The 23,103-nt window shown below is 44.2% G+C and overlaps 1 protein-coding gene across 1 annotated transcript in view; it reads left to right on the top strand.

The window, feature by feature from the left end:
* Positions 1-23,103, top strand: part of LOC147702167 (polycystin-1-like) — a 599,895-nt gene that overhangs the window by 287,651 nt on the left and 289,141 nt on the right. Inside the window, exons 17-20 of the mRNA XM_086930810.1 lie at positions 443-595; positions 5,243-5,380; positions 8,124-8,406; positions 16,719-16,941. Of these exons, the coding sequence (XP_086786936.1) occupies positions 443-595; positions 5,243-5,380; positions 8,124-8,406; positions 16,719-16,941 (797 nt within the window). The remainder of the gene's footprint in view (positions 1-442; positions 596-5,242; positions 5,381-8,123; positions 8,407-16,718; positions 16,942-23,103) is intronic.

Below are 23,103 nucleotides of genomic sequence, written 5' to 3'. Positions count from 1 at the left end.
AGGCAGAAGGGCTAACCGGGGGCGGCTGCTGCCAATGAGGAGAGAAACAGACAAAAGCAGCCTGAGAACAGCATGCATCTCTGGCATCATCAGCTATTACCTATTTAGACTCTTATTATGTTCCAATATGTGAGGCAATACCTTTACCGCCCATATCTGAATCATGAGCTTTGTATTAAATATCAGCAGATCAGCCCTGCTGATAAATACTTGAACATGCGGATTCTGCGGCAGTAGGCACTACAATCTGCATGTTATTCCTCAAAAACTTGTGATTGGCAATAATTAGCACACGTCATAAATGTCGGACCCTACAGAATTAATTTTTATCAGGTGCAGGAATTATCACATGTAATAATGGCCAACTTGTCATGATGGGCATGTATTTTCCCCACCCTTCCGGCCACTACCCTTAGTAACAGCATGTCTCTGTGTCTTCCAGAATACCTCTGTCCTCTGCCCCCATCACAGTTTTCCTCTAACATTTGGCACCAGCATCACCATCCCAAGCACCGAGCTGTGCGTGGCTACGGCTTACCTCTTCACCCTGACAGTGCGGAAGACGGGACGCAAGCCTGCATCGGCCACACAGACGGTAAGACCTCTGCTTCTCTGATCTGCCTGCAGAGGAGTCTGTTTGAATCCTAGAAGCCAGCCTTCTGCCTAGATGAGGTGCCCTGGGGAATATTCTCATCAAAGCAATAAACCATGCGTAGAGATATATGGTCTTCAAACAAGGGTAATGAAAGGTACAATCTCTTATTCAAACATGATGCTTGTTAGTTTATATTTTTCTTCTAGAGCACACAATCATCGTCATGGCCGACTCTTGGCACTTGCCGATTAGTGCTACCACGATCAAAGTATCCAAGGAACAGTGTTTGCTGACTGTTGGCATGGGCTCTAGAAATAAGCCTGTTTTCAGATTGTGTTTAAAATGTTGAAGGCCCCATTGGAAGGGGTACCTGACAGAGCTGCCCCATATCACCATATTTATTCGCTGTAGCAATCGAGACATTAGCGGCATGGGTGAGAATTGACGCCCAAGTACGGGGCTATGGTCAATTGAGGTCTAGGACCGCATTGTGATCTATACGGATGATGTATTGTTTTTTCTAATGGATCCCAATAGGACAGGTCCGCGATTGCTCCGTATTATGCAAATCTTTCAAGAGTCATCGGGCCTTTACATGAATCCCTGTAATTCTAACCTATGGTCGCTAAAGTAGCTATTGAACTGGGCCCCTGGGCGAAGTCTGTAATGATTGTAACAGATGGAGTGAGGTACTTGGGTGTCTTTCTCTCAGCTTCACAACACACATCTTGGGAAAAGAATCTCACCCCAGTCTGGGAGCAAGTAAATGAGAAGATGAGAACCTGGTCGCATATGCCCTTATCTATACTTGGTAAATTGGGCATTTTTCAAATGGTCTCCCTCCCTTGTTTACTCTACCAGCAGCAGAACCACTCCTATCCGATACTACAAACCTGGATCCGTCACGTGAATGCAGCTCTGGGGCAGTTCTCGTGGGGAGGGGGCGCTGCCAAGGTGGCCTTACAAACCTGTTTTCAGTCCACCTAGCCACAACCAATATTCAATCCTATTGAGGTGGCCTCGCATTTATTGATGCTTAACAACCTGTTGTATGGAGATAGGCAGGACCAGGCATATGCCGTGGAGTGCTGGCTGATGGGAGACGTAACCCACCAAATTCTCTCATACCCAGGACCGTGGCTCCAAAGCATGCCAACTGCGACGCAAGTGGTGTTCAAATTATGGACAGAATCCTCCGTAAGATGGGATGGTGGGGTAAATTGACAGGTGAGACCCTCTTGAGGCAGCATGCCACAGTAGGCTACACCAGCTGGCTTCCGGGGATGGGACAATATTGGTATTTCTACAGTGGGGGATGTCATGCGGGTATCGACCTTGAAATCCTTCCAAGATCTCCAAAAGGAGTATAACATTCCTCGAACCCAATTCTACAAGTATCTCCAATTTTGACATGCCATCTCCCTCTAAATCACGAATCTGGCTACCTTTCCTGAATTGTATCCAATTGAAGCCAAGGTATTTAGGGGGGATCTAGGAGATCACAAAATTGCAATAATATACCAATCCCTGGTTACGGACAGTTCCACCACACTGGACACACAGAGAGACTTGGACGCAGGACGTAGGCCAAGTAGACGGAAACGACTGGGCAGAGGCAATGGCGTCCCTGCGGGGAACAGCGATAGTATCCCCACTATGCCTCATCCTTTTCAAGAACCTACACCGGGTATATTACACCAGGCAGAGACTGTGGAGGGCGGCTCAGGTGTCATCTCCTGAATGCTTGCGATGTGGGCACACAGAATGTCCCTTACCCACATGATATGGCTTTGCACAGCACTCACCAAGTTTTGGCTGGGAGTTAGGGCATGCCTCTCAGAGGTCCTGGGGTGGGATGTCTCTATCTCACCTCAACTAGAAATTCTATATATCACAGAGGGTATTGGAGGCAACATTTATAAGAGTCACCTACTGATGCTGGGACTTACCCTGGCTAAGAGACATGTTGTGAGGCTGTGGTAGGCCACTGCCCCACCGTCACTGACCACCTGGAAAAGGGACTAGACTTCTGCATGGGCATGGGGAACATTCCAAAATTTGGAAGAGATGAGACTAGTACCGGGCCTATGTTTGGAGCCTTTACTCCCAACAGGAACACACACATCAACATCAACATTGGTACAGTGGGAAGCTAGATAATGGTGGGTATGAGAGTGCTATTTATGCATTAACTGGGCAGCTATGTAACATAGCAAACACAAGGAGATGAATAACGGAGCTCTGAAACCTTTCAAACGCTCACCACCAGTCACAGATCTGGGTTAAATCCATCATTGTTCTTTAGCCCACTCTGCCACCTCAGTTAAGACCCAGCTATATGCAAATCAGTCTGACCCTGTGCCTCATGGGAACAGCCGAGCCCGAACTGCCAAACCATGTTTTTTCCTGGACTGGAAACAGCTATATAACATAGACACGATAGACCGTAGCACTAGTGCAGCACACAGGGTTCGGGTTCCAAATGTTCATGTTCTATATTGTTATGTAACTTTTACCTGCTGGAAATATAAATCAAATTTCAATACCAATAATGTGTGGTGTAACATATGGCAATCTCCCCCAGTGTTTGGGTATTTCAAACTGTGGGCATTTCAAACTGTTTTTGGCCATTGACACAATAAAGTTTGTTTATAAAAATTAAAAAAATTGTTGAAGGGTTTCATATTTATTGCAATGTTAAGTGCAGTAGATTCCTTGATCTGGTGGGTTGCACAGTGAATGATCGACCACCCCTTCTGGCACGTCTGTTGAAACGAACACATAGCTGGCCAATCTGATGAAGCAATTTCACAAGTCGATTGGTCCCTTGTGCCAAATGGCCATCTGTACCATTCATAAGGACTTACATTGAACATTTTCACTAGGTGGGTGCCGGTGCAGGGCTCAATGTTAATATAGCAGAGTACAGTTCCAGCAGTTGCATTTGGAAAGTGTTGGAGTTTGGCCAACAATTTTTTTGTTCACACCCAAATATGAGCTGCTTGTAAAGTCTACACAAGATATCACCATTGTTTGAGAAACAATGGGTCTGGTTTAGAGTCTGGCAGATGGGTACTTTGACACAAACACGACAGGTATCCTGTCTGCCTTTTTACAAGTGTATTAGGGTGCAATGCACTTGCAATAAGGCGGACAGTATATCCGTCATGGTTGTGATGCAGAACCCATCTGCCAAACTCTATATCAGGCCTACATGGGCAGAGTTAGTAAAAGCTTGCAGTTTCCTTCTCTACCTCACTCCCACCCACCATGCCCAATGTCTGGATTCAGGCACAGTGAAGACAGGGAATTAATCCAATCAGGTGCAGGCCTCCTCGGGGCTGGAGATTATGGAGAACTGCAGCCTGAACACTAGACTGCTAACTGTTTGATTCACTTGGGTACTCACTTCCTGTTTACTGGTATACGTGTGGGTACAAGGGGGGAAGAGAGTGTTTAGGGCCATTCCAACATGGAGTCTGTGCCTGGCAACGAAGTGTTAGTTGTTGTGGTCTCTGATTTGTATCATTTTGCACCTGTTTACTCCTCCCATACAAATATTTTCCCTTCTAGGCTCCATCATGTTAGGGTCTCCTTCAGGTTCTCCCTTCCAGTGTGTATTTAGTTGTGCTTGATACCCTCAGGTATCTGTCTTTCTCTACCCAATTATGTCCTGGCTGGTCTGGCTTGTGATGGCCTCCTGGTGTTCTCATCTGGTACCCGGTCTGCCTGTGGCTCATCGGCAATATCCACTCCTGGAACTGGCAGCCTAGAGTGATCTTATGGATTTATAGGTCTCTACGGACTGTAAGCACGGAGTTACCCCTGCTCTCTCATTTATCCTACAGATGACTCGGTGGCGTTTCATGTTACCAAATACCAGGGTTGCCCTCTATTTGGAGCCTGAGATCCAGTACAGTGTTTCTCTCTCACTCTCTTTCCTTGTTTTCTTGTGATTTCCTTCTGCAGGTGTGTTATTATCCCGTCCTCCTGTGTAGGTATACAGGGATGGCAGGTGCTTTTAGTAGGTTTAATCAACAAGAACCCGGCATTCAGTACACCCATTTGGTGTTGGTTTGATAAAAGAAAGCTGTCTTAACAGACCAGCTTGTAAAAGTACCAAACTAGGCTTTCCGTGCATGAGGTTGAATAAGCAAGCTATGGCTCTGGCTCTTAAAAAATTCTCCCTGTCTTGGCCAGGAATTGGGGTTTCATTTGCAGACCATCCTGGAATTGCCTATAAATTTGAAGGGGAATGTATACATGCCAACCACCTTGCCCAAGGGTGAGGGTGTTGTGGGGCACCACACTGGCACTGGGGCAGCATGCTGCTCTGGCGCTGTTTCTCGCCTATTGATCAACTGTTATTGGGGACAATGACCAAGCACCCGCAACTTGCTAAAAATGCAGGTAGGAAGCGCTCAGCAGAGGGTATATCAACACTCTTTGCCTTTCTCTAGGTTTAGCTTGCATTTTTGCCCCTAAACTTCCCCACCTTGCTCAGGGCAGAGTGGGCCCACAATATAGCAGCTAACAAGGTGCCCAGGTGTGAGCGTCCTTCAACATCATGACAATCTTACTGCAGGTAGCGATGGATGTGGTGCTGGTTCTGATAGTAATTGTTACATTTGTTGTGGTAATCTGTAGGTCTGGATCCAGCCTGGGGAGGTACTACCTGTCACACTGGAGTGTCGCTCCTGCAGTGCTCTCTCCACTTATCAAGTTAGCAGCAGTGTCCACGTCACGCTTTCAGCTAGGTGTGAGAACTGCCACAACACCACACAGGTGAGAGACCTCATTCAATTTACAATGTGACAAAACGTTGTCTCTTTTGTTAGTCCATTGACCACCAATTTGTTGTCATCAACATGTTGAAATGCTGCAGATAGGCAAAAGTTGTATGATTGATAGACAGAGTAGCAACCTACCTATAAAACTACTAGCTAACTTCAGAGGTCGGGTGGCCACTGGGGCACAATAAGGTAGTTGCCTCAGATCCATACATTGCATCACCCAGATCCTTGCTCTTGAGATTTCTCATGCCCTTCATGCTCACTGCCGAGCTCACTTGAAAGTGTCTTGCCTCATGGAAGATCTACAGGTCCCTCTTCTCTGATCCTTTAGGAATTTTTGGGCCCTATAGCAGGACTGATACATCATGGATTGTCCTATCTCGTATACCCTCACTTTCTCCCATACAATGCAGACACCTGACAACGGCCTCCTGGAAATCACATGAGGTTTGGAGCTACTGCGGTACCTTGAGGGAATGAAGGCCATTGGCATTAAATAATGTGTGCTTTATGTTGTTGTTTCCCATCCTCCCATGGAGGGTATAGACTGTAGAGTAGAGTCACACAGGAGAAGCATGGCTCAATGGTTAGAGCGGCAGACCCTGATGCAGAGGTCTGGCCCGGGACCAGGGTTCAATTCCCGCCTCAGCGGCTCTTGGACTCAATCTCCCCAGACCTGATAATTCTCGCCTCCGTGCCTAGTCTAATCATTGATTTACAAAAGGGGGTGGTGATGAACAGAGTGTCTGAATTGAGCAGACCACTCTTACCCAGTCCAAAGATCAGGGCTTGATCCATCACCGTTATTTATCTCACTGCCCCATCCCAGCCCAGAACCTGGCTATATGCAAATCAGTCTGTCCCTGGCCCAGTGCATCATGGGAACAGGGCAGACTAAACTACCAAGCCAATTCTTTACCAGAAAGGAGACAAGACCCTTGCTCATTGCACCATCAGGATTCAAGCAAACCGGGCCGAAGACGGCTGTAATGCCAGAAACCGGTCCCCGGGAGCTTGTTTCCTTCCCAGTGTAAGAATTGGCTTTTGTAGTTTGGTTTGCCCTGTTCCCATCATGCACTGGGACAGGAACAGACTAATTTGCATACAGCCAGGTTCTGAAACTGGGATGGTGCAGTGAGCTAAAAAACGGTGTTGGATCTAGCCCTGATCTCTTGACTGGGTGAGAGCTTTCTGCTTAATTCAGAGACTCCGTCCCTCACCACCCCTTGTTGTAAATATTTTTGTCCACCCTAAGCGTGGAAGGGTATTCTCAGATGTGAGACCCTTGCTCATTGCACCATCAGGATTCAAGCAAACCGGGCCGAAGACGGCTGTAATGCCAGAAACCGGTCCCCGGGAGCTTGTTTCCTTCCCAGTGTAAGAATTGGCTTTTGTAGTTTGGTTTGCCCTGTTCCCATCATGCACTGGGACAGGAACAGACTAATTTGCATACAGCCAGGTTCTGAAACTGGGATGGTGCAGTGAGCTAAAAAACGGTGTTGGATCTAGCCCTGATCTCTTGACTGGGTGAGAGCTTTCTGCTTAATTCAGAGACTCCGTCCCTCACCACCCCTTGTTGTAAATATTTTTGTCCACCCTAAGCGTGGAAGGGTATTCTCAGATGTGAGACCCTTGCTCATTGCACCATCAGGATTCAAGCAAACCGGGCCGAAGACGGCTGTAATGCCAGAAACCGGTCCCCGGGAGCTTGTTTCCTTCCCAGTGTAAGAATTGGCTTTTGTAGTTTGGTTTGCCCTGTTCCCATCATGCACTGGGACAGGAACAGACTAATTTGCATACAGCCAGGTTCTGAAACTGGGATGGTGCAGTGAGCTAAAAAACGGTGTTGGATCTAGCCCTGATCTCTTGACTGGGTGAGAGCTTTCTGCTTAATTCAGAGACTCCGTCCCTCACCACCCCTTGTTGTAAATATTTTTGTCCACCCTAAGCGTGGAAGGGTATTCTCAGATGTGAGACCCTTGCTCATTGCACCATCAGGATTCAAGCAAACCGGGCCGAAGACGGCTGTAATGCCAGAAACCGGTCCCCGGGAGCTTGTTTCCTTCCCAGTGTAAGAATTGGCTTTTGTAGTTTGGTTTGCCCTGTTCCCATCATGCACTGGGACAGGAACAGACTAATTTGCATACAGCCAGGTTCTGAAACTGGTATGGTGCAGTGAGCTAAAAAACGGTGTTGGATCTAGCCCTGATCTCTTGACTGGGTGAGAGCTTTCTGCTTAATTCAGAGACTCCGTCCCTCACCACCCCTTGTTGTAAATAGTCTAATCATTGGTCCCACTCTGAGACTCTGGGCAATAGCTTGCTTAATCTCCACAATGGCCCCAGCAGCGCTTGGATGCCTGGCTTCACCTTGGGGGTGCCCAGGAGTGGACATCTCACAGGAAAGCCAGGAAGGGTTCCACAGCGGTATGAATACAGCGCTACGAGACCTCTGGGTAGAAGGCGCTATATAAATACAAACACACTTACACTTACATTTACATGTATCCAGGAAAGCAACGTCCGTTTATTAAAGCAACTAGATTCCCCAAATGCCCCCTGCCAACTGACAATCAACATTCCACATAAATAATAAATACTAATACCATTTCAGAATGTGGAATGCTGGAACTCAGGAAGAAAGACACCTAATATGGACAACACTACAGTACCATTCATTGTGCCCTCACATTGCTGATGACTCTTAAGATCCTGTGCTTTCTCTGACACTTGCAGTATAAGTGGACAGCAAAGAGTTCCCATGGGCAGCCTTTGGTCCTGGATAATGCTACCACATCGACAGGTGATGCCAACCGAGATCTGGTGATCCGACAGGGTGTCCTTCAAGATGGCATCAACTACACCTTCACCGTGACTGCCTTTCAGCCGAACAGCCACCTCTGGGGAGGATCCAGTATCACACTGACTCCAAATAACCCCCCCAGCAGGGGCAGCTGCAGCTTTCATCCCGAGAAGGATATCTTCCTGCTGGAGACAATGGTGTCCTACAACTGCTCAGGTAACGACCTAGCATCATTCTTCTTAGCACCAATCAGTCTCACCCTTTCACCTCATGATCTACCATAAAGCTCCCTCTGTGCCACTTCCTTTTTTCCATCATCTCATGATCTTCGCAACTCTTTCTCAAAACTAACTCCTTTCTCTCTCGCTCTCCTACCCTCCTTTGCCTTCAGGTCAAGATCTGTCACAGCTCTTTCTAAGTGCACCCCTTTTTGTATCTCAGTCCATGATCTGCCACAATTCTGACCCAGCACTGATGCTCCTCCCTTCCTAGTGATCCCCCATAACTTTCTCCCAGTATCAAGCATCTTCTTCCTACAAATCCGCATCTGCTATAACCTTCTCACTGTGTCATCGTTCCTTGTCCCTCGGCTCATCACCAACATAACCTCTTGCTCACGCCTACCGTAATTCTCCATTACTTCTTGGTCATCATAACTCTCACCTAGTAACCCCGCTCTTCAATCGGCTTCTGATCTGCTGTTATCCTCTCCCTGTATCACTGTCTCTGCTCCCTCAAATTATGATCTGATATAGGTCTCTTTTAGTGTTATGTCTTCTTCTCCTCCTGGAGGTGACCTGGCATCAGTTTCCCAACCCCCTGTCCAGGTAGGCATGCACCACATTGCTCTACAGTACCAGCCATGCCTACTTTTAGGGGAATTATAACTTGAAACGAGGTCTGCCCTGCTAACCTGGGCAAATATATATTTTCACAAAACAACAATGGTGTATCTGGGTGTTCTTGTATTTAACAAAACTCTTCAGTAAACAAAGCCTCTCTGTGCGTATTATTTGAGTCCCAGATTTTCATGAAATGATACCAATCCCATAAATGTTCCTGGAAACCAAACAAAAAGCCAGAAAATACATTCAGAGGCAGACTGCTGCGATAATTGGAATATATATTCATTATCAGGTACAGTGTATCAGGGTGAAGCGGGCACAGTAATTAACAGTGCTCCTGCAAACACATAAGTAAAACAACAGTAACACACAGGGCACGAGTCAATAGTACACGTGGGTAGATGGCGTCCACCCACTTTTTTTCACAATGTGAACGCCGTCCCCCCTGCCTAGAATTTGGGCCTCTCTGAATAATGTGCTGAACTCGTCCCAGTGTAGTTTCCAAACACCGGGACATTTTCAACAGCGCCTGCACGTCGTCTGCTTTCCATCTGCAATAAGCAACAACGTGCAGGCAGGGACCAGGCTTTCTTATTTAAGACTCCTGCTGGGCCCATAACAAGGCCGAATTTGAGGGGTCATCAGGCCTCCTTTTGTTCGAGTCCCTTGGCTGGAAGCAGTCAGGAGCCTCACACCTGATGCAAATGAAGCGGAGGGGAAACAAAGGCTCACACCTTGTTAGCACTTCACACATACTTAAGAGAGGCAGCCTTTCACTTTGTTCAGTCCCTCTTTGGGAGATATGCATACACTGTAAGAATATCAGATGTGTTGGTCTTTCCCAGTATTTATACAAATCAAATTTGCATTTATATAGAGCTTACTTCCCCTGAGGAGGTGTTTTGAAATAATTTAAGTATGACTATTTTTTCTTGTATAGCCCTACTCATTCCAATGCAGGGTGTCAGAGTGTTTTACATTAACACATGCATATTACATGTACAATAAATTATATACGTTTGTAAATGAATGTACAGGATGTGTTACATAAAACTGGGGGATTGCAAGGTGTAAAAGTCACATATCATCTTCGATAGCTCACTGTGCTATTATCCTTGCAATGTGCTCAATGTACACATGATAGACCTGCTAAACATATATGTGAGGGCTTTAGATCTGTTGTCACTTCTTGTGATGCCACTTCCTGTAAAGGCGTGGCTTGTGATGCCACTTTCTACAATGTAAATTCCTGTGATGCCATGTGTGATGTTGTGCGCCCTGATGTTGTGTGCCGTGATTTCATACGTCGTGATGTAGCTTGCAGTGATCTCACTTTTATCCTGCCTAACCTAGGTCACTCCCCCCACTTCTTTTTTAAGATTTGTGCCCTGGTAACACACATCAATACCTTGGACTGAAACCCGTGTCACATGCAATATATCCACATTTGCCCCATTTTAATGGGTTTGTAATTATTTATGTATGTGAATCACCTAAGGTGATTTGAGTGTTGTACCACGGATAGCCGCCATCATTGTTAAATTATTAACTTACAATAATTGTCAGTAAACCTGCAACTATATTGGTGGGAGATGTAAAAATTCATTTTGACTAAACATCTTATGCTGTGAGGAGTTAGTCAGTGTTGGAAAGTGGATTATTGGTAGGGGCAAATGTAGGTCTGCCAATGGCAATAAGGTCACTAACACAGTATAGGGCTCAGAATAGGTCTTAGAAAATTATTCCCATGCTCAACCCTTGGTATAGTGGCTGCGAGCAGGCAGGCTTACCTTCAAATTCAGGGATGTAAAGCATTTAAAAAAAAGACAATTCAGTAAATAATTAAGACACAACACAAAATAAAAATCCAACACCAATTTATAAAAATAGGAAATATTTGTATCTTTTAAATGACACCAAAATGAAAAACAACCACTTTCTAGTGCTTACAAAACAGCAGTGTCCCTTTTAGTCATTTCGTTTGCTCTGACAGGGACACATTCACCTTTACCAATTGTTCTGGAGGATCTCTCACCACTCTTGTGCAGCCCCCTCCGGCAGGCTGGATCCAGTTTGAACTCCTTCCTGAAGTTGCTCTTGCGGGTCCCAGACTATCCAAGACACAATCCAAGGTTCTGGAATCTCCACAAGGGTCCTTGAAAATGTGAAACTTCAATTCCCACAATCCACTTGAACAAAACCCTTACAAATCCACTGATAGTACTCCAGGCTGGGGATTCTTTGTGATGATGTCCAGGTGGGCTCTGTTAACCTGTAGTTTGCAGGGAGTCCATTTTTTAGTCCTTTTGAAGCAGGTTTGATCCACTGGGCTGTAGTTTCAATTGGTGCAAAAAGGCGCAATCTTCAGAGTTCAGGCCTTTGGGAATGCACATCTAACTCTTCAGCGCAGACCCTTCTAATTCTCTTAAGTTTCAAGCAGCAGATCTGAGAGGCACCGCCCCTCTCAGATACTTATTCAGTTTTCTCTGGGGTCAAGCAGGAGGGCACTCCTGTCCAATGAGTTGCAGGGTTTCACCAATGGTCCGACCACATCCTGCAGAGTGTGGCAAAATGCAAACCCAGAAACCACTAATCTTCCAAAATTCATTATGTCCGAATTTTCAGCAGAGAGAGAAGCGCTGCCTAAAAACACCCCAAGGATGGCTAATCTCCATAGTCACTCCCCCTTGCATCTGCTCATTCCTTTCTTAAGCCTAGCAACTGCCTTGGGTCAAAGAGGAGAGTTGTAAATGACACTGGGATCCTCCACTTATTCTTGAAGTTCATGGTTTACGACTCCTCCCCCTGCTCTGTCATTCCTATGCCTAACACCTCTCCTCCCCGAGAGGCTTCATAACCCCTGGGTTTCATTTATCACCTCTTCAAATCAGCCTGGCTCACCAACTTATCTCTCACCAATCAGAGCAGAGCAGTACAGGATTGAAATTTGGCTTGCAGACAAAAAAAGTCTTAAAACTTCTGTACATTTTACAATAAATTCAACAATACCATATTGTTGGATTTATCATTATCATTCTACTGAGTCCTTTAATCCTAGTTTTATGGCTTTTCTTTCTCCAGGGTTTAACTAATAACCTTTTACAATGTTAACCTATGGCATGGGATTTACAATGGGAAAACTGACATGGGCCATTTTTCCAGCACCAGGGCTTATAAAAACATATTTTATAAGTACGCTACATATATCCACATGACCCCCAACCCAGGAACACCTAGGTGAGGTGGGGTTCTGAATATGTAAACATATTGCAGATCCTCCCTCTACAGAGCTTCTACCACCAAAGTCGATTTTGGGCCTCACTTTATCCCAATGTGGGGAGTGAAATGTGCAATTTCACTTCACCCAGGGCATATTTAACTCATTTTATAAGGGTCTACCTTATAGATACCTGACCCCCCATCCCTGGGACAACTAGGGGAGACCCGGGGGTACCTAATATGCCCAAATATTATAGTTTAACCATTAGTAAGAGCTCCAAACAGAAAAGTCGAGTTTTGGCACAATTTACTTTTTAAAAGCAGTCCTGCTACACAGATCCACTTTAAAAATGAACTCGGGCTTCAGCAGTGCACACATGCAAGTGCAGAAAGGTCTGCTGGCCTCTAAACTGCCATGACCTATTGTATACTAGGGATTGATAGGTAGTGTCAATCCCCCTGCCCTAATATGTACTAGGGCCCTATGGGGTAGGTCTTGTCAATCACAGGGGTACCCCAGCCCTTAGTGTACCCTAGTGTATGTGGGTGTTTTCAGTGTATTCTAAGTGTTTTCAGCACAGCACTGGCCATGGGCCTGGTTAGGCAGAGCCCAGGGTCAGTCAGAGTCAGTTACCACCAGTACCAGTCAGCAAAAAGTTGGGGGAGGGGCCCACGGCACAGGATGACGCAGAACATTCAATCCTACACTGGGTGACTTATTTCCGTCTCTCTATAAGGGTCATGCATTGGATAATGTAAGCGTTAATTCTACTGTCTGCACAACTGATGAAACCATTGAACTGCTGTGAAAGGATCACAGCAGGATCCCTATCAAATAGTGAATACCTTTTACCACAGAATTTAAGAACTGTTACAGAGAAATGATCAGTTATCGAATTTGCAAAGATGTCTTTAATTTCTTTAAACAGATCTGTTACCTTTAATGAATACTGACCCACAGAAACTCTTATACAACTATACCGAGATTCAATGGCTTCGTTAAAAATAAACAGTGCAGTGTACATTATAAAAAATATATATAAAATAAAGTGGGATTTGCTCATTAACTTAACTCTGAGAAAGCAACGCTGGATTCTTTAAGGCGTCTGATGAAAGGGTTGATTAACCAAATCCAGAGTACAGTGTCAAATTTATAATTGCACTTCCAAAGCAGCGTTTAGGAACTAGAAAGTGGCCTTCTATAATGATAGAACATATTTACGCCCGATACAATGGCTGCCATTTTAACTACTCTCCTAGAGTAGAGGAACCTAAACAAACAACCTTTGCTGAAGAGAAAGGACATGAATTGATAGGCCTCTTTCAAGACATAATAGTTAAATTGTATCCTCATTGGGAGTTCGAAAAGCCCCTCCTTCGCCTTCCAATCCTGTTGAAATCTTAGTACCTGTTCCTGATGCCTACCTTTCTTAATTTAAGTAGCTTAAAGAGCATGATTTTAGTTCACTTGTACCGAGTAGCATACTAACTGACTTGTCGGAGCATGCTGTATCAGCTAAACTCCACAAAAAAGTTTATGATGCGTGAGAAGACCATAAAATATATCATTGGCTGAGTAGAAAAGCTGATTGAAGTAGTAATGCCTACAACAGTTCTCGACCCTAACCATTTGACTAGTATATTTTTTTCAATCATTTAGTTATCCTACAAATTCAAATTACTGGGGAGATAAGTCAATAACCCCTGGAAGACCATGTTGAGAGATCTGCCATTCTTTTTCCTATGCAGGCAGGGTTTCGCCCAGGCTTGAAGCACAGGGTTCATAGTGGTTGCGGCCAAGGATTAACCATGGTGAGAATTTGACATCGGTTTTTGGTGCCCCTTACCCTATTGGACCTCTGAGAGGCATGTGACACCACTGTCCACCAGGTCTGTGTGGTACTGGTGTTCTGAGCACAGCACTTGATTGGCTCCAAGACCTTTCTGACTTTCAGAATGCAGAGAGTGATGCTATTTTCCATCACATCTTCCCCTTATCGGCTAAAATCTGGTGTTCCTCAAGGTTCTATTCTATGCCCCGTGCTGGTTAACCTCTGCGTCTTTCCCTAGCGTACTTCACTCATTCATTTGGTATATATTTGTGCATGCCGATGACACACCGATAGTTTTTAAAATCTTAAAAGATCTTGCTGCCAGCTCTGTGAGTTTGTTTAAAGGCCTGCAAACCTCTGAATGGTGGATGCGTTGTAACCAAATGAAGTTTAATGGGCACCAAATGGAGATATTCTTATCATATATGTACACCTTGATCCCTATCTGGCCATCTTGACAGCCTGAACCTGCTGTCATGTTTGAAATTCTTGGTCTTATACTTGACTCACCATTAAACATGCCCTCTCAAATCAGTGGAGTTTTTAGTTCCTGTTTTCTTCACTTAGTTGTGTTGAAAAAGATTTTTCATCTGTTTTCCTTTCCACACTAGGTTCTTATAATGAGCAATTGAATATTATCTCGCCTGGATTTTGGCAACGCAGTGCATTTACATCTGCAAGCAGGTCAACTGCACAGGTTTTATCTGATACAGAAGGCTACACCTCACATGCTTTTGGGTCTGTCGAGACGGGATCATATCACACCCGCATCTGCCTCGTCGCATTGGCTCCTATTCAAACAAAGTATTGTGTTCAAGTCTGCGTACCTGGCGCAAGAAACTGATAACAGTCGAAGACCGACTCCCTCAGCTGCTTCTTTTAAACGGTACAAGACAAATTCACCCTAAGATTCACAGATCAATCACTATTGCAAATTGCAACAACAAAGCAATTTGGGATTCTGGGGTAGGAGCTTTTGCATAGCAGGCGCTACCTTCTGGAACAGCCTTCCAGTAAATAAAGATCAAGAAGCCAATTTGCTGAAATTTAGAAAAACTTTAAACATCTGGCTTTTTCCTTTTAACAAATTCACAAGCATGTTCATTTTATAGCGTCATGATACCTTCATATGTAGGTGTGCTTAAACTTAATTATTCCCCCTGTTTGAATTACTGTTTTGACTGCAATTGGTCAATCTGAATGAAACCGTGGAATCTAGGAAATCAGCAAGACCGAGGTCTTAAAATGACTGTAACCATAAGTAAGGAGCTGCATAAGATCTGAAATAGGATGCCTAGAGTGGAGCTGTGTGGGAGCTGCTCCTTCTGACGTGTGGACTGGAAGATACCCAGAAGAACCAGTGTTGTGTGTTAAATAGATCATTTTCCCTCAAGTCAGCATCTGTCGTAAACCTTCGACAGTTCCACCTATCAACCTCAGGTCCTGATCGTCCATTACTACTTTGCTGCAAATCCCATAAGTACTTGGGTTGTGATTTACCACACCACGCTTCCAGAACCGCAGACATCTCCTACGTCATGCAATGACCTGGTATACTCTCTCCTATTGACACCCTTTGAGCCACAGGTCATGAGCAGCAAGAACTCTGGGGCATATTACCTAGAAATAGCGATATTTATCGCTAAGCAGGGTTAGCGGGAATAATTTTATCGCCGCGCTACGACGATTTTTATCGCTGAGATACCTTGCTATCACCAAGGTTTATCTCAGAAACGATAAAAATCATTCGAAATGCGTGAATATCGCTGGAAATACAGCGATATTCACACATTATCATGACAATGCTCTTAGCCATGTTATCCACCTCCCATTGGATAACATGGCTAAGAACTGCTCTAGGCAGGTGTTAGCTTTTGGAGATATTCGCGATTAGCGCGAATATTTCCAAAACTACGCCTTTGTAGGTAATAGGAGATAGCGATGTTAGCGACTGTTTTCAGTCGCTAACATCTTGGCATGCCCACTTTGCATGTCATTAGCGATACATATCGCTGAAATGCAAAGCGGGCCCCAAGATGCTCGCTATCGCCTATTAGCTGTTGCTAACTGGTGTTAGCGACAGCTTGGTAATAGGGCGATCACATTATCGCCGCTTTAGCGGGAAAAAGTCCCGCTAAAGCGGCGATAAGGGCCCTTGGTATTATGCCCCTCTCTTCCAGTACTTGCCATATGTTCTTGTCCTCATATCATGATATTCCACAACTCTCTTGCGTACAGCCACTACTTCTCCCCAGGCCGAGTTCGGCCATAACTCATATCCAACACTAGCCATGCACCTTTGCCCTTTGAGTCATGATCTGCCATTAATGCATTTAATTTAGCACTCCTTGTGACTCAGGTCAAGGTGTGCCCCACCTCTATAAGTTGCCACCTTTATTCCTGCAAGCGATGACCTGGTCTAACTCAATCCCAGTACCGTGTATTCTTTTTGGTCTACTCTTATTCCTTTCCCAAAAGTTCCATTTCTCTCTCTCACTCTCTTTTTCTCTCTCTTTCTTTTTTCTCTCTCGTTCTCTTCCTCACTCTCTTTTTCTCTCTCTCTCTCTTCCTCTCTTTCTTTTCTGCCTCTCTCATTCTCTCTCTTACTCTTTTCTGTGTCACCCCCGCCCAGGTTGGACAGATGAGGACAACGGGATGGGACAGCTGATATACACCTTGGTGGCAGAGACCTGTACTACAGAGGGGCCACACTGCCAGCACTTTTACTTATATCGTGGCACCAAGTCCTCGGTCAGCACATTGCTTCCTGCTGGACCAGACACCGCTCACTCTGCCGTCAATATCTATCTGGAGTTGGAGGACTCACAGGGAGCCAAAACCATAGCCCTCAACCGGTGAGTTAAGACTGATTATATCAGTACGAGTCTTGTCATTGTGAGTCCTCCCTGTTCCTAGACCTCCTCCTTGTAATTTTATTTGTCTCTTGTCGACTAAAGTCATATCTTTTCCAATCTCAATGGTTGGGTCACAGATGGCCCGAAGTTTCCAGGCACCACAAATTGATGTGTGACACTCAGTTTGAGAACACATTTTTAATGAAAATTACACCGTGATACTTTCCACATTACAACATTGAGGCTTTATGTGTTTTTTTCATATATAATGCTTACATGGATAATATATACATTCACCAAAATAGAAGTAGTACAAACTTTGTTTAAACAAAACAAAATGACAGAACCCAATGCATTTCGGGACACCAGGTCCCTTCGTCAGGGGTAATCTGTAGGGAAAGAACGGGAAACATTTTAAAAAAATGCACACCTGGATCAACGCCAAGATTTTCAAGAATAATAGCCGAGAGACGTCTTCTAGGTATATAAGTGATCATGCACCCCACAACAAATAGCGATGGAATCCGTGACACAGTGTGATGCCAAGGAAATGCGGGCACTTAATGTTTTAACACACATTATGCTAAACGTTCTAGTGTTTACATACATGCTCCGCAGGCATAGTTTCAAACATAGCACACATACCGATTCATCCGCAGTCAAATTTCTTTAAAAGTAGTGTGCGCTATCCACCAACACTGTCCACTGTAGTTTCCATGGCCATCCTTTCTACCAAAGGTGAAGTAGCAGAGCTGTGTTCCCCTCTGGGAAGCCCCTACAGTGTGCTGCGGTATGCCTGGAAAGCACCAGATATCAGACCTGAGGCCCTTGGCACTGCTCCAATAAAAGGGAACTCACCCCTTGAATCCTTTCAGCAAAAGCCTGAGTTGAGTTGTAAAGAAGGCTGCCTCATGGGAATGGGTGGGTCATGTAAAATGACACTGAAGCACCCGGTCTAGTATCAAAATAATGTATGGGAGAGGGCTTTGGAAGAGAGTTTATTAATTTTACTGGATGTTAGACTTGACACCCTTAGCATGGTATTCCCTAAACTATTTACCATCACTCGTCCTGTTTGCTAAATTCGTTTTTGTTGGCTCCGTGCATGTTATCACTGCTTACGAGTGCTGAAGTGTCTGTGCTCCCTCATTCAAATGTGGTAACATTGGCCTACAGCTAATTGGCACATTTAATTTACTTATAAGTCCCTAGTCCCTAGTAAATCGAACTACATGTACCCAGGGCCTGCAATTAAATTAGTGCCACTGCAGGCTGTAATGCAGTTTTTTAACTGCCATTTCGCCCTGGTAAAATACACCCTTTGCCAGGCATAATCCTTCCTTTTTAATACTTCTAAGTCAACCCCAAGTCAGGTGCTAATGCCTCTTAGGGTAGGGTGCTTGGTATTTAAAAAGAAGGACATATGTGTTTAAGTTTTACCTGTCCTGGCAGTGAAAACCCCCAAAAGCCATGTTTCACTGTTGTAAGGCCGAACTCTCCCATTAACTTACTCTGGGTTTTCCTATTACATCTAATAAGTGCTAACTCTAGATTGTGCACAGATATAAATATGTTGTTTACACTCAAATGAATTGTAATTTAACCACTCCCATGCTGGTGACGGAACCGTTCCATCACGAGCCTCGGGTGGGCTGTGCTGGTGACGGAACCGTTCCGTCACGGCTCGCTCGCCGCGCCTGTGCGGTGCGAGTGCTGCACCTGCGCTGACGTTCTGAAGAGCGGGCGGGGCCGTGACGGAACCGTTCCATCACAAGCACAGCTCACCCTCGGCCGGTGACGGATCGGTTCCGTCACGAGCATGGGTCCACCGCGCGGCCCCGCCTCCCACTTAACGCTTCGGCGGAATAGCCGCCGGAGCGAAGGGGTTAAAATCCTCTTTAATGATGAAGTCTGATTTTAAGTTACAATTTTGAAAATGCCTCTTATAGAAAGTTATACAAATAAGAACCAGGCTACCACTTTGAATGCTGCTTTTTAACTAACCAGACAAAGGCACTCCTAGAAAAAAAAGAAAAAGAGATCCAAACTTTCAAGGATAACACCATCAATTTTAAATCTGCAACATTTGAAAAAGATACCAAAACATTTACCACAGAAGCTGTTTACCCTTACCTAAAAGACGATTTCTACATGTAGGTTGACTCCGTCGAGCTCTGTCAGACTACCAAATTAGCCCAAAACATTGATTCCTGGCCTTCTCGGAATCTTCATCATCGGATTCAGCAGGAGATTTTGACCCAAGAGAGGGACCTTCAAAAATACAGAATTCTTTTTTAGACAAAGGCGGGCAAAAGAACATGGTTCGGTTGCAACAACAGCAGCCATGGGAAATGAGAACAAGATGACAATTCTACAAAACTTAAACTTAACATCTATTGTGAACTTGTCCACCAAACAATTGACCAAGGAAGAAGAATCGATTCTCGAATTGGGGTTGAACTTTGTCCCAAGCAAATTCACCAACTTCACAAGCCTTCAGATCAAAGCCATTGAAGTATTTCGTAAGTTCCAACTAAAGGTCTTCTTTCATGGGAAGGACAAAATTAAAAGTACCAAACCCTCAGGGTTGGCCAACAAATCGAAATTTGGTCTTTCATCCTATAATATTCATAAAGAAATTTTGACCTTTGAGCTGGTGGTGCTGTCCTCTATCAGTCAACTGGAATGCAAACAACAAGCCAGACAGGATTTTAAAAAGGACAATTGAATTATCATAAAGCCCGCCAATAAGGGTGGAGCCCTTGAAATCTGGCCAAAAGCAATGTATCTGAGGAAGGAAGGAGTCAAGTCCTAAACGAAGAATGGTATCAACAACTTAAGGAAGACCCCACATGTTATGTTGAGGAGGTAATTTCAAAAAACCTAAAGAAGGAATGGAGCAAGGTATTTTGGGACCCAAAGAATTCAATTTCATGAAGACAAAATACCCCAGGACCCCTGTTATCTACTTCCTACCTAAAATTCATTAGCAACTCATGGAACCACTCGGAAGACCAATCATCTCCGGATGCGACTCAGTGTTGAAACCAATCGCCAAGTACCTTGACATTTTTTTAAGCCATTTGTTTCAGAAGTTCATAACAATTGAAAGAAAAAAGGTCCAAGGATTCCAGAGCTATATCTGTTTTCACGAGGTTTTATGACGCCAAAGGAAACATACTCAAAGCTCTGGAATTTTTGAGCTTTAAAATTATACAGTTTTGAAAACGGAGAGAGTATGTATTCCATTATTATATACGTATTACTTTGAGACTGAATCCTGTTGTCATAAATTCAAGATGCCATTCAAATGATAGGGTTGCTCCAGTTTAGAAAAGACAATCTTTATTAGTGCAAATTCAAACATTGACAGCCGAAACGTGTTTCGCCCTCTGTGGCGATTGGCACCAGGGCTTTCTCAAGGCTGTAACAAAGGAGAGATATATGTTTTAATAGAAAGTGCTAATTGATATAAGTGGCCCCTTTCCCGTATTTCTTCTTTCTGGGGTCACTTATATCAGTTAGCACTTTCTACCCTATCATTTGAATGGCATCTTGAATTTATGACAACAGGATTCAGCCTCAAAGTAATACGTATATAATAACGGAATACATACTCTCTCCTTTTTCATTTGTTGCAGAAGTACCTTCCTACTTAAGGGACACAACAGACTTCATCAACAAAATAGAAGGACAAGAATTCAATATGGAGCACCGAAGGATGGTATCATTAGCTGTTGTCTCATTATATACACAGATTCCCAAAGAAGAGGCCCTACAAGCTATGGAATTCTATTTAGAAACTACAGCAAGGCCCCATCGAGTGCCAACAGACTTTACACTTCAACTGGCAGAGATAGCCCTCAAGAAAAATTATTTAAAATTTGAAGAAACATTCTTCATTCAAACAAAAGGGACTGCGATGAGATGTTCCTTTGCCCCAGAGATGGCCATTCACTTCATGGCCCGATTTGTGGACAAAATTGTCATCAACTGCATTTAAGAAACGCATCCAGCAATGGTACCGATATATAGACGACATCTGGTGCCTGTGGAATGGCTCAGAAAACAATCTAGAAAAATTCCATGGATGACCAAATACAAGAAATGAAGATATCAAATTCAGTATTACTAAAAGCAAGGTATGTTTGATTTTCCTTGAAGTAGAAGTCATCCCATATGATCATCAGCTGGTCACCACTTTGCATTGTAGGCCGACAGACAAGAATACCATCTTACATTATCAATGCTCTCATCCAAGAAATTTTAAGGATAACCTCCCATGTGGTCAACTACTACGAATTCGGAGGAACTGTGGTAGGAAGGAAGACTTCATGATCCATGCAACGGCATTCTGTTAACAACTAGAATGCAGGGGATATCCTAATAAAATGCCCAAACATGCGATCAAAAGTGCATGGTATACACCACGAAAAAATCTACTCATGAAAAAACCCAAACAGCCAGTCGACAAATTAGTCTGTGTGTCAACATACGGCCCCAGTACAAACAAATTCCGCCAAATTATTCAGAAAAATTGAATCTCCTTAAACATTTGGAATTTGTATTTGTTTATGTAGCACTAGAATCGACCCCCGAAGGGGTATCTCTGCACTTAAGCAGAACTGTGAGGAGAGGCAACCTATTCCAGCAGGATCAGCAGGGACAGAACAAGAAGGTCTTAAACATCTTCCTGAACTGAAAATGTTCGGAACACTGTCTTAAGGGGAGCGGAAGCTCATTCCAAAGGTGGGGCCCGAGATAAGAGTGAGCTCTCCCTCCTAATCTGGCCCTTTTCACTCGAGGTACCACCAAAAGGTGTTTAACACCTGAACGTAGGGATCTAGGGGAACATAGGGCAGAAATTTTTTGGCAAGGTAGGAAGGGCCCAGATTAACCAGAGCCTTATGAATGATACAGCATGTTTTGAATTTAATCCGTTGATGGAGGGGGAGCCAATGCAATGTTCGTTACAACAACCAATGTACAATGAAAAAGAACAAAAGCATTGGTTAAAGTATCATACGAGTGGACTTGGCGCCGCCCACTCTGAAGAAAGATCTGCGATCGCAATAGAATATGAAACCCATAGAGGGACACCATAATGTGGCAACTGCTCAGCTTGCAAAAATACGGTTGAGGGAATCGGATTTATGCATGACTCTGTCAAATAGATCCATAATGATTTCTCAAACTGCAAAACAAAAAACATCGTTTATGCAGTCATATGCTAATGTCCAAAAATATATATTGGAAAACGAACCAGCAAGTCAATCAAAGAATTGTACAGCATCGCTCCAGGATTAAAAAGCTGATTTTGACAGCCCCAATGGTGTCCTATTTCGTGGAAAACAAGCATATGGAAAGAGACTTTATACGGACAGTGCTAGCAGTGATGAAACTGACCCCTTGAGGAGGTGATGTCGAAACTGCACTGGTGCAGAGAGAAGCGTACCTTATTCTAAAATTCAACAGTACCATAAAAGAGTTGAACGAAATGTCAGAATTGTCTAAAATGCATGATCGCCACTACATAGCCCACAATGCACTGAAATAAGGGTTACAGATAACAACAGAATCTGCAAGGACGGAATAACATTCATACATACATAAAATTTAATACCAGTTTTGACATAAAAGTGTAAGTATGAATGAATGAATGAATATTAGATTTGTAAAAAGCAAACTTAGCTCAAGGGTATCAAGGCGCTACCGGCGGAACTATTGTATAGAAATAAGATACTATGCTCAAACTGATGCCTGTGTAAAAAACCAGGTCTTCAAAGCCTTGCGGAAGAGGGAGTGTGACACTTGTCCAGAGAGGGTATAAGGGAGGGAATTTCATAGCCTAGCAGCGGCCATGGAAAAAGCCCTGCCTCCCCATCTGGCCGTCTTAAACCATGAGACAGTCAGCAAATTTTTACTCGCCGATCTGAGCTGCTTAGTTGGAGTATAGCGTTAGAACAGCCCTTTGATGGAATCAGGGCCTAGACCATAGAAGGCATTGTGGGTCAGGCACAGGGTCGTAAACAAAATTGTTTGATCCAAAGGAAGCCAATGTAATGTGATAAGAGAAGCCGAGACTGAGTGGTATTTCAGAAGATCTATCACCAGCCTAGCCGCAGCATTCTGTGCCAGCTGGAAGCATCGCACCAGGCCTTT

Source organism: Lissotriton vulgaris, chromosome 7 (assembly GCF_964263255.1).
Source record: "Lissotriton vulgaris chromosome 7, aLisVul1.2, whole genome shotgun sequence".
NCBI classification, from domain to species: Eukaryota; Metazoa; Chordata; class Amphibia; order Caudata; family Salamandridae; genus Lissotriton; species Lissotriton vulgaris.
Note: the sequence above shows the minus strand (reverse complement) of the source record. Positions and strands in the feature narration are given on the sequence as shown.